The sequence below is a fragment of the Notolepis coatsorum genome (assembly GCF_963971535.1).
Source record: "Notolepis coatsorum genome assembly, chromosome: 8".
NCBI lineage: Eukaryota > Metazoa > Chordata > Actinopteri > Aulopiformes > Paralepididae > Notolepis > Notolepis coatsorum.
This window is the reverse complement of record NC_140172.1, coordinates 70261848-70274551: the sequence shown is the minus strand read 5'-3', so window position 1 is coordinate 70274551 and position 12704 is coordinate 70261848. Positions and strand designations below refer to the sequence as shown.

General features: G+C 48.3%; 1 protein-coding gene across 1 annotated transcript in view; it reads right to left on the bottom strand.

The window, feature by feature from the left end:
* LOC311233020 (unconventional myosin-XVIIIa-like) overlaps window positions 1–12704 on the bottom strand; it is a gene marked incomplete at both ends in the record, with an annotated part of 212117 nt that overhangs the window by 31072 nt on the left and 168341 nt on the right. Inside the window, one exon of the mRNA XM_084319874.1 lies at window positions 11408–11545. Coding sequence (XP_084176000.1) covers window positions 11408–11545 — 138 coding nt within the window. The remainder of the gene's footprint in view (window positions 1–11407; window positions 11546–12704) is intronic.

The following is a 12704-nucleotide window of genomic DNA, read 5'->3' as shown; positions in this document are numbered from 1 at the left end:
AAGCTCAAAGACTCTGACACAGTCCTTTTTATTCTTTTTTACAGTTTTGATGTTATGCTGACTTTTACATACTTGGCGGCTTCCATTGTCCATAGACTGTAAAATGGTAAGGATGTGATGCTAGCAGACACAAAGAGGCTGGTAGCTATCCTCTGTAAGGCCATGGTTACACTGGGCTAAAACAGCAACGTTCTATTTTCGAATGATTACATTTGCATGTCCAAGTTAAAAAGAAACACAGTTTTGGCAGGAAAACGCGTTTTCCTAGTGGCAACGCTCAAAAAGTGTTTTGGTTTTGGAAACTCGCCGAAAATGGTGCCATGTAATTTGCGCGAGCCGAATACGGAGCCGTTCTGCCCAATGCCCATGTACAGTAGAGACCCGCACGGTTATTTCCAGTGATTACAGCAGAACTGTCCCAAGTAGCTGCGGCTACCAACGTGTTGTCAAGTTATTGTTATAAGGAGCCCAGTCCAAAACTACAACAGTCTGCATACCCTTAACAATTGTGTGTATTAAAGCCCAACCTCTAGGTTAAACCCTACTGATCAATTATGGGTAGTTTACATCATTGGTATATAATTTCATTATTTATATTTTTCCATTTGACACCGGAAATGCCACTCTGAAAGAGTTAAAAAGGTCCATGCACGAATAACATGCACGCGCGAATCAAAAAGGCTTATCAAACGCCGACGTCACAACAGGTCAACAGGTGCATATTAATGAGCCGAATCTAAAAGCTTATCAGACGCTAGCACCTAGCACCGTAGCTATGCCTAGCACGGCTGTGACGTCACTTCAGGAAACGTATGCCTTATGTCCGTCCGGGTCATAGTACTAGATCAATGGTGGCTCACTCGGTGCATCACAGTTAGCCTATATCTCCGCCGTCCCTGCTACACGCAGTCGGGACCACTACACTCACTGACGTTAGCCTATAGCCCGCCGTCCCTGCGGGTGGTTCTCTCCTCTTTGTGTGCCCCCGTCCCCGCGGAGGAGCTTGTGGACTCGACAACAGCGGCGGCCGCAGGGCGCCGGAGCCCGCAGCGCTAGTTAGCTCATAGCTATCGTGTAACACTAGCTTTTACGGGGTCGAGCACCCTACGGCTGCCGCCGCCGTCGCGTCCATGGGCCCCCCGGCAGGGCATCCGTGGGGACGGGGTGTACAGAGAGGAGAGAACCATTTTGGGTCGGCCGTTCATGCCGGCCAGCGAGCCAGATGTCGGGATATGTTGTTAGCACAATAGCTACCAAGCTAAGCTATGTTATCTACTAACGTTATAAACACAATATGTGTACAACGACTAGGGATGGGTACCTTTCACATTTGAACCGATACCGGTACCGGTACCGGTACCTGTGAATCGATACCGGTACCCAACGGTACCTTTTTTCGGTACTTTAGTCTCAAGAAATTTAATTTACCTACCTCAGTCGTAAAAAAAGAAATCCAAACTTCAAATAACTACAATTTCGACAGTTTTCGACTTGTCATTGCTCCGACTGCTTTGTTGTTGAATCCTAGGTAAGCATATATTGTGCGTGTGAACGTTGACATGAAAAGAAAAAAGTAAAAAAAAAAAAATTATAAAAAATGTTTTTTTTTATTTTTTTTTTATTTTTTTTTCGGTTTCTCACTTGATTCGATACTCGGTAGTACCGACGTGTTTCGGTTCGGTACCTCAAAAGTACCGAATTCGGTACCCATCCCTAACAACGACACAATGATTTACATTATTACAAATATGGTAACGTGGTTGTGGCTTTTACAAATAGTGGTTAGCTTTAGAGATGGATGGATGGCTATAATCACGGAGCAATAGTGAGGTGAAACAGATACATTTCCATTCGGCTAGTAGTAGCAAGCATATATCTATGGTAGCAAGGCTCTCTGCCTGCCACTAGCTGTGTGACTCTCAGCGCCCCCTGGTGAGCCCCCTGTTGTCCTGCACCTGTTGTGACGATCATTTCGATTACACACGCACGTTATGAACCATTGATTAAAATATGCACGTGCGTGGTGATTGTGTTGGGCAGACACAATGTTTGATAAAAACGCTAAAACTGGGTCAATTTCAATACTTTTTTTCCCCCTTCATAAAAGCCACTGTTGGCCTAGTCCACATTGTTTATTGAACAAAAATACAACGTGGAGGTTGACCTTTAAGCCGTATTGTATTGTACCCATTCTGCAATCTGTTAAATAAAGTTTTCATCCATTTCTACTAGCGTTAACGTTACTATGTTAATAGCCTCGATGCTAACTATATACATGGAGAATGCCATTCACATTAGCATGTAGCTAACAACATCAGAGATCTTTTTGTGAGACTAAACTATCCGCTCTTGGTGGTAAATTGTGTTGATGTTGGTTTTGTTTCATCAACAAATGAGAGGCAGAACACAGTGAATGTATCTGTTTTGTTTATTGCACTTTTATTGCACTTTCTTTGCTGAAAAATAAATGCTATGTTGGCTAAATGGCTCACGTGAGGTATTTAAAGGGGAACTATCTTATAAATGGCCTTTTTCAGTGTTTAGCATTGTTTCCTAGCTATGTGGACTTATATTAATATGATCTATGTCTCTAATTCTCATATTGGCGCATTCTTCCAATTCTCCTCTCACAATATTCACCCTCACTGAACTGAGTCATCTGAAAATGTGATGATTTGTGATGTCAGAAAGACACCGCTGCATGATAATGTTCAGGCGCCGGCGCCGCGGCGCAGTGGTTTAGGTGGCCAGGCTCAAAACGGCTCGAGATCTTGAGGTAGAAAAATGCTGTTTTTGAGTACTTGATTAGAAATACAAAACAATGAATTAAAAAAAATATATAATTACAGAGGTGTTCCATAAACTCACAGGAATTGTGTAAAAGTGCCCAAATAGTGAAAGAAATAGTAAAATAGTTCCCCTTTAAAGATGGTGGATTGTTGTTTTTTAGCAGGAAGTGTATTGGCACGTTCAACTTTTCTGATTGGTTGAAAATGGCCTTCATGTTTGAACTACATCGCCACCTACTGCTTTGGCATTGTACTACATGTATATACATCACTGTTCAGGAGGCAAAACTATGTCTAACTTGCCTGCCATTACGTAGCGTTCTGAAAAACTAAACTGAAACTGAAAACGAAAACTGGCCCTAGTGTAACCGCAGCCTAAGTGTAGTGGACATGAAAAAGACCCAAAGGGTTCCAAAAATATTTAATGTTTTGCAAAACATGTCTAGTCTTGTGTGGGTGCAACACTCGGCTTCAAATGGTTAATGTCTAGTTAAAATAATCTGTCAGACTCAATCTGTGGAGTGCATGCTGTGTAATCGAGAGGGGGGGGGGGTATGGCAATGGAGAAATACGATTTCAATTTTGATGGGAGAGAAAGATTCAGATACAATTTCTCGAGTCTTTATCAATATCATATATTTAACATAATTGAACATACGGTTATCTATATCAGCGGTTCTCAACCCTAGGGTGCCGCAGAGAGCTGCCAGGGGTGCCTTGAGAGAAAAACATTTTTTTTATTTATTTATTTTTTTATTCTTTTTGGATTACAGAAAATTATCACTAAAGTGCTATCTGTTGCAGCTGCACTGTTTTCCATGAAAATACCATATTTGGATAAGTTTGACCATTTCTCAAAATCTGAAAATCATTATTTAATAAAACACAGAAAAGGATCACCAAATTACTCTGGATTAAAAAAAACTTTACAGACAACATTGAGACAAAGCTTCCTGACACATCTCCATCCAAATTCTTGGAAGAACTCATTGAAATCTCATCTGATACCACCTGGAGAGCTAGTTTCAGAGTGTGGTGCTGAGTACCAAGTATCTCATGATGCAGCAGTTAAGGTGTTGATACCATTCAGCACCACATACCTGTGTGAAGCTGGCTTTTCATCTATGACAGCTCTGAAAACAAAATATAGGGCCTTGAGGATGACATGCGTGTTGCCGTGTCAAAGATCTCCCCACGTATTGACCGTATTATTAGCCAGCAGCAGCAGACCTCGCATTGAGCTAGAAATGTCCACTGAGTGAACGAGTGCTTATTTTCTGTATTTATTTATATTTTTTGAGAAATGGTAACTTGGTGATCCTTTTCTGTATTTAAAAAAAATACATGATTTTCTGATTTTGAGAAATTGTCAAACTTATCCAAATATGCTATTTTTAATGGAGAACAGTGCAGCTGCAACAGACAGCACTTTAGTGATCCTTTTCTGTATTAAAAAAAATACATGATTTTCAGTTTTTGAGAAATGGTCACACTTATCCAAATATGCTATTTTTATGGAAAAGTGTGCAGCTGCAACAGATAGCACTTTAGTGATAATTTTCTGTAATTTTATTTAAAGAAATATGCTATTTGATTTACTACTACAAGCAGTGTAATGTCAACAGTACTAAGCCATTTAGACCTGAAACACCTGTTAATAATGCATTATATAGCCTGCATATTTCCGGTTTCTTAAATAAACATTATTTTGAAAGCAAGCACTTTTGTCATCATTGTAGCAAAAAAGACAGGACCGGAAAAGTCTTTATCGTATGTAGGGGTGCCCTGGAATATTTTATTGAACATAGGGGTGCCTTGGCAGCAGAAAGGTTGAGAACCCTTGATCTATATAACCATAGTTATGTGAGTGATAGCGAGCGCTCTGCACTCTACTGGAACATATCCCATATCAGTCTATATACTGAATACATTTCTCCACATGTACCTATACACACCCATCCGCCTGGCCACACCCCCATCCGCTCCTCTACATAAGCAGGGGTGTGGCCATACTAACAGCTCCTTCCCAAGTCTTTCACCACCAAGGAGAAGACCACGGGGTCCTCAGTGAGTCCAGCGCAGAGCGCTCGCTATTACTCACATAACTATGGTTATATAGATAACCGTATGTTATGTTACGTCATAGCTTACGCTCTGCGCTCTACTGGAACACAGGAGCTGAGCAGAGCGGAAGCTCGACAAATGTACCCGCTGAGGCACCCCACAACCATCAGAACCGGGGAGGACCCGAGCCCCCGGACCCCCCTAGTGGAGGACGGGAGGGAATCGGATCCTACTGTGCGAAGAGGGTTTTAGCAACTTCCCACAGAAGAACCCACAACTACACAAACGCGCAACCCACATGCCACTAGGTAACGAACGGGAAGAAACAAAACCCCCGTTACAACCCCTAATATCACGGGGTCAAGGGAAAAAACCCAACCCTGTGGCAAGGCCGTAGCAGCGGAGCGCGAAGGAGGACCCAACCCCAGGAAGGGACTGGACCCCCCGGAAAAGTGGGCCTGGTGAGGCCAACGACGCCGCAGCATCGAGACCCCACCAGGCGGTCACTAGTGACACCACCCCCCACATCACCAGCGTATCGGACAGGGCCCATCCAAGAGCAGGCCCTTCCCCCCTACAGCACGCCGCCCTGAAGCACTCAAGAGGCTACACCCCCACAGCGGGACCAGGCAGCGCACCGGGGAGACAACCCCCAAAGAGGTTGATCCCTCAATCCAGGCAACAGGTCAAAAGAACTCGACCTGAGCCTGGAGCACTGCGGACTAGACAGGCGCCAAAGGGGTCTGCTGAAAACAGCACCCTGGCGGAAGGGGCGGAAGGTATGCTGTGCACCATGTCGCTGACACGATTGGCAGACGTCATGAAAGGTGCGGGGGCACACTCGCAGGCAGACGGGGTCAAGCCCGGCCTAACCCGAGAGTCGACTCCGCTACCAACACACCTGGAAACCAACCACCACCCAACAGGAGGCGGTTGTTCCTATAACCCCCCAAGAAAAAACTCAAACACAACTGCGGGTATACACCGGCTATACAGCAGTACAAGTGTTTCAGTTCTCAAGAAGGGGTTAACCCAGGCCAACAGGTCGACGAGAACGAGTCCGGACCTGGGCCCGGCGGACCGGGAAGTACACAGGGATGCCAGAGGGTTACAAGAACCACCTCGACAGCCCCCTCCCAGCCCCGCCAAGCAGGAGAAGAGAGGGGCGAAAAAAGAATGGAGAAGGACCAGGCTCCTTTAGCACAGCGCAAGGTACAACACAATATGGACCAAGCAACAGTGAAGGATAACACGCAGTGACATAACCACGAACACCTCCATAAGCTCTGTGGTGGGAGCAGACCTGGACGCATCTATACTTTCCGCAACGGAGTTCGGTTTCCGGGTTCCTCTGATTGGCCGCGACCCCCACGTGACCCGCGCTAGCGCTGCCGCTCTGCTGTGTGTAGCGGCAGAGGTCCGTCCCGCGTCTGCCTTCTTCAATTTATACGCATGGAAGTATTGACTGAATTAATGAATGAATGAAAACTTTATTTAACAGATTGCAGAATGGGTACAATACAGTACGGCTCAATACACACAATTGTTAAGGGGATGCAGACCTGAGAAAGACGTTTGTCTTGTTTACATCAGGGTCCCCCATTTTCAATTCATATAGAACGACTATATGAACGACTACCGCGAGCGGCATCGCTGAGGATATTCTCGCCGCTGGCTGAGCTCTGGTGTCCGCTGGAGCAAGCCAGAGACAGCCGGGGATGCGATATTTTATTGGTTTGTCATGACAAACTAATTACATAATCCAACATATGTGTAAAGGCACAACATATTCCAGTTAACGGTATCTTTTTTTAATTATTCGTTACGGCGCAATCAATACTTCCATGCATTCGGGACCTCCATGTTTTGGGGGTATTCATCAGACAAATCGGATCCGGGGATTCGGCTCCCATCAGTCGGGCAAGAACTGCGGGTTTTCAGCCTCTCTCCTCTCTCACGGAGCTTAAGGGGGAGCTTAGTATTCCTGCCTCTGAGGAGGTGGCTACAATCATGATTGGACTTGTTTCTTTTTCACCACTCTTTTTTTTTAGCTCTTTTTAGTCCTATTTTAGCTATTTTTATCCCTGTGTACTTGTCCATCTTGTTTTAACACTTGCATGTTATGTATAAACTGTTTTTTAATTGCTGTTTTTAAATTGCTGTTACGCTGCTTATGCTGTAAAGGACATCTTAATCTCCCCTCGGGGATAAATAAAGGTTTTCAATTCAATTCAATAACATCAAACCCTGCAACCCGGCATTTTCCCCCCGAAAAAGCACAAGTCCCTCAGGGTACCAGAACAGCAGATATGCGCCCCGGCGGACAACGGGTTAACTGACCTGGTCCGGCGCGACCAGAACCAGTCCCGTGTCCTAATCACGCCGCCATCCCCAGTCCCAGGAGGGGGGTAGGTACGCGTGTCGATCCAAAACATCACAGAGGGCGCCACCAAGACGGTCAGAACACAAAGCACCGCGCCCGGTGGCCCACCCCAAGAGTGTGAGACCCCTCTGCCAACGCTTTGATCTATTCCGTTATCATCCCTCAGAGATGAACGAGAATTCATCGAGACAAACCTAGTACACTGGCGCTCGGAAGAGACAAAACTCCATCCCAGTTGCCCCATAAAAACGCTGTTTCAATGATGAGCAACCAAGGCGCGCAAGCCCATGCGTGGTTCCACATAGAAGCACCCAGGGCCAGCACTATGTACACGTCGAGACCCAAAACATATCAATGGTAATCCTAACAAGAACCCAGATAACGTTCCTTCAAGCCGCCTTGGAGAACGGCAAGAAGCCGCCAAAAAATACGGACATGGGTCCCAAATGACGTGTCCGAGGGAAAAACAACACCCCTGTCAACCCGCTCCATAAAAGAGAGGGGACGGGGAACCCCCAGAGAGACTTCCCACGTGACCAAACGCTCAAGACATATGTAACAGAGCGCAGAGCAGAACACTTAAGTTCACATGCACCGCAACACCCATCTTGACAACAACAGAGGTCCACCACATGGAGCCTGAAAAGAACTCACGGAAGTCTCACAACAAATAGAAACGCGCCCAGTGACGTACTCTATGGCGGGGGGAATTCCGTGACCCACCTGGCCAAAAAAGGCATGGAATCAGGGAACTCCCTACCCCCCCCCCCCTCTCCCTACCCCATGCCGCGCTGACCAATCAGTGCGGCAGGGAGCCTGAAGGACAGAAGGCCCAACCCCCTGACCAATCAGAAAAGAGGAAAGGAGGGGTTTATCAGTTCACCCCCTCATGACCCCACACCCCGGATACGATGAAAAACAACCATCAGCGATGATACCCATGTAGCCAGCATGCTGTATGAAAAGCGTATATCCTACCAGGATAAGCTAAACCAACACACGCCAGCCACAGACGACAACTCGTCTGCGAACGGGGTTTATAAACAAGGCCGTAGGCTTATGTGCGAACACAACACCCATGTTTCATGTTTTAAGAAAAACACAGAAGTTTAAGAGAGGGTCAAGACCTCGGTACAAGCTATACACACGAGCACTTCTGTAGGCTAACACTCCAACAAAGTTGTGGACTCGATGCCATTGTTTCCAATGTAACAGATTACACACAACCCCCTCAGACAACGGTAAGAATTACCACTATAAGAAGAAACATATTTCTTCAGGATAAGGAAAGAAAAGTCTTTCGACCGAGTGCTAGCCACAGGCCTTGCCAAGCACACATATATATAGCGACCAGAACGATTTACAAAAAACAGTCCTGCTCTCCTAAACAACCCCACAGCTAGGCGGGGGTTCACACATCGTATCCCCAACATATACAGTGAATAAACACACAGTTTGTAACAAAAAATAGTCCCTCACCAGGAGGGACCCTTTATTTAGTTGTAACAAAAATCATATGGTTGGGGCGGGAAAGGAAACAGGGGTAAACAGGGGAAAGTCACTAGCGGCGCCTGGCGCGTGCAGCACGGTGCTTGCCCCCACGGGGAGCCGGTGTTCTGCGAAATTCTACTACTCTGCTGAGAACTGCTGCCGTAGCGCGAATCGCCTATATCTTTGGACAGCTGGGTGACGTCACCCTATAGTTCACTCCGAATTCCAACAGGTGTACCGACATTTTATCATCTACAAATACATTCGGCTGCAAAGCCAATTACATGCAAATATTTACATGCGTATACAGTTCAAAAGGTGCAATGAAAAACATATGTTTAAGATATTGTTTAAGATATATCAACAAGACTCAACAAGACGTTCGTCAGCAAGGTGGCAGAATATTGTAGAGTGAACAATTGTGGGTCATGCGCATGCGTGCGCAAGTGCAGGAGCGCTGGCAGCAGAATTCAGCAGAGTAGTAGAATTTCGCAGAACACCGGCCCGGAGGGACGGGTCTGGGGCGCCTGGTCACACCGTTCCCTACCGTCACCTCCGGGCGTGGGGCGGCTGGCTGCGGCGGACGAGGCACTCCCTCCACTCCTGGCCTTCTTGGACGAAGGCCCAGCAGCGGCGGCGGTGGTGGCAACGGTCGCGAACCTCCGACGGCATTGTCTCCGTCGGCCATCACCGGTGGCATCGGGTGGGGGGAAATGGGGTTGGAGCACAGCGTGCTCTTCCTCCATCTCTCTGCAAGCAGCCGTCATCTGCTGCATGGCCGACCCGAAGAGCCCAGCATCGGAGAGGGGGGCCGTGAGCAGGGGAATCCTCTTCTGCTCCGGCACCCGCGCCTGCTCCAGCCAAAGGTGGCGCTGGGACAGAGTGGCCAGGGCGCGCCCCTTCCCGGCGGCTATCGCCTGCAGCTGAGTAAGGTGCAGGATGGCTCCAGCCGCCTGGGCGTGAAGGTATTGCTGATGGTCGTCCAACACCGACCCGCCCGCCATCATCCCCGACATGTAGCTCGCCAGCTGCGCGATGTTAGATGTCGCAGCCAGGCTCTGAGTCGCGGCGATGTATGCCTGGTCACTCCACGTTGCCATCTGCCTAGCCGATTTCCCTTGGGGAACCGGCTTTCGTAACGGCTCCCACACCACTTCGGGACAAAGAATGGATGTCATCGGGCTATCAAGCCGAGGCACCCCGTCCTTTAGTCCCTGGACCAAACCCGCCACCCGCGTGACTGGCAAGTAGGCGGAGGTAAGGCCAGTGATGCGGGAGATTACCTGTCCCTGTCGCACGTAGGCCTCCATTGAAAGGAAGAATGGGCAGACAACGCCCGCCTCCCTCACAGGACAGGTGCAGGCAAAAGCTGCGGCAACGCCACGCCATTAGCGGCTGCGGCGGCCGCCATGAGCTCGGGGAACAAGGCACGCAACTCCCCTTGCGCACCTCCCTCCACGTCGCCCGCGTCCCTCACGTACGGGAGGCTGCAATGTGTGGCGCCACCATCCGACGCGGCAGATAGCTGGGCATCTTGTTACAAATAAATTTGATTTGATTTGATTTGTCTCCGAGTCGGAGGTTCTAACCCAACATCGGAGAACAAGGGACCCCAAGGAGACGCAACACCCCCTGCCACACCCTGAGGGGGAGAGTGATACGTCTCCATCGGGGCTTCAAACAAGAGCGCTCCCGCTCCCTCCATAAAATCCTCAGTTTCCTTCGGAGACGGAGACAGAGCAGGAGCACCCTCGTCTGGCTCCAGCAGTTCCCCAAAGCCAGGCCGTTCGCCCCTGCAGCTCACCGCCTTACGACGGGAGCGAGCAGAGGCGAATAGCTTGCGTCTCAAATCCTCAACCACCAGAGGAGCCGTCGGCCTATCGGCCGACCGTCCACTGGCGGGGGAACCAGAGCTGGAACTAGGCCATCTCACGGGAGATGTGAGCCCCTCGGAGAGGCAGACTCCCCACCGGACGCCGCTCGGGCACGTCCGACTGCCACGACCGTGGAGTCAGAGCAGCCCCACGACGCACGGCGGACGCGGCAATAGAAAAGCGCTGGTAAAGGGTGACGTTGTGAGCGCTCAAACCCCCCGATTTAGATGTAGACATTATGACTTAGCTTTTTCTCATAAATCGTGAGAGAGAGAAAAAACAAGAAACAATGTCCACGCAGCTCCTCTCCAGCAACTATTTTACACTAAAACTCAAGTGTATACAGACACTCGCCGTGGTGAAAATAGGGAAGGAGCTGTTAGTATGGCCGCACCCCTGCTTATGTAGAGGAGCGGATGGGGGTGTGGCCAGGCGGATGGGTGTGTATAGGTACATGTGGAGAAATGTATTCAGTATATAGACTGATATGGGATATGTTCCAGTAGAGCGCAGAGCGTAAGCTATGACGTAACATAACTGCCCGGTCCACTTTCTAGGATTCAAATGACTTGGTGGGCCAACCCGACCCCCTCACCCCTCCCTCATTCAAAATGCAGACATACAGTAGGCTACGTGAGAAGGACAGAGTTTATTTTGAACAGCTTGTCATTTCAGTTGCATGAAATTCCTTTCAGGAGCATGAAATGCAAGTCCAACTTGCCTGTTAGTATGATGACCTAACCTCCCTGCTGTTGCCTGTCATGATGACCTCACCTCCCTGCTGTTGCCTGTCATGATGACCTCACCTCCAGGCGTTTGACCTGAGTCCTCTCGTACTCCAGCTTGGTCTCCAGCTCGCGGATCTTGGCCTCCTGGCGGCTGACTAGAGACTTCTCCACCATGGACTGCTCCTGGAACTCCAACTGGCTCTGCAGGGAGTGGAGCTGGAGGTAGGAAGGACACACACACATTTGAATACTTTATTTGGTAGGAAGGACACACACAGACACGCGCACACAAACCATGGGATGTGATTGTTATGTTCAATTGTTGTTTTTGGTGTCTTATAATCCCGTAAGGGATGAGACTCGTCAGACATGACACGAAAATAAAATGTCATTCATTCATACATTCACACACACATTTTAATACTTTATTTGGTTCCACAAATTATATTACATAAACAGGGAATCAAATGTATCGGGGCCAAGCAGCACTGAACACTTAAGGGTACACATAGCACCTCCTTCTCCACGTGGCTAAGCTGCCAATAATAGCTGAGACAGAGCAATATTTGGCAATTTGTTTGGCTTTTCTTTTAGACATTGCAGCAATTCTCAGACCGGTCATGGTGGATTTGTGTACATGGCCAAGACTTCCGAACACAAGTACACCATATCTACACCTATACCCAAGGTCAGTCATCACACTGAGCAGTGGTTGGTATTTGATATACTTGTCCCGGAAGGCCTGGTCCATGTACAGATCAAAGGTACTTGGTAGGAAGGACACACACAGACACGCGCACACAAACCATGGGATGTGATTGTTATGTTCAATTGTTGTTTTTGGTGTCTTATAATCCCGTAAGGGATGAGACTCGTCAGACATGACACGAAAATAAAATGTCATTCATTCACACACACACACACACACACACACACACACACACACACACACACACACACACACACACACACACACACACACACACACACACACACACACACACACACACACACACACACACACACACACACACACACACACACACACACACACACACACACACACACACACACACACACACACACAACCCAGCCGCTCCTAGTGCTTAGACCTCTACACTACCCAGCCGCTCCTAGTGCTTAGACCTCTATACTACCCAGCCACTCCTAGTGCTTAGACCTCTACACTACCCAGCCACTCTAGTGCTTAGACCTCTACACTACCCAGCCACTCTAGTGCTTAGACCTCTACACTACCCAGCCACTCTAGTGCTTAGACCTCTACACTACCCAGCCGCTCCTAGTGCTTAGACCTCTACACTACCCAGCCGCTCCTAGTGCTTAGACCTCTACACTACCCAGCCGCTCCTAGTGC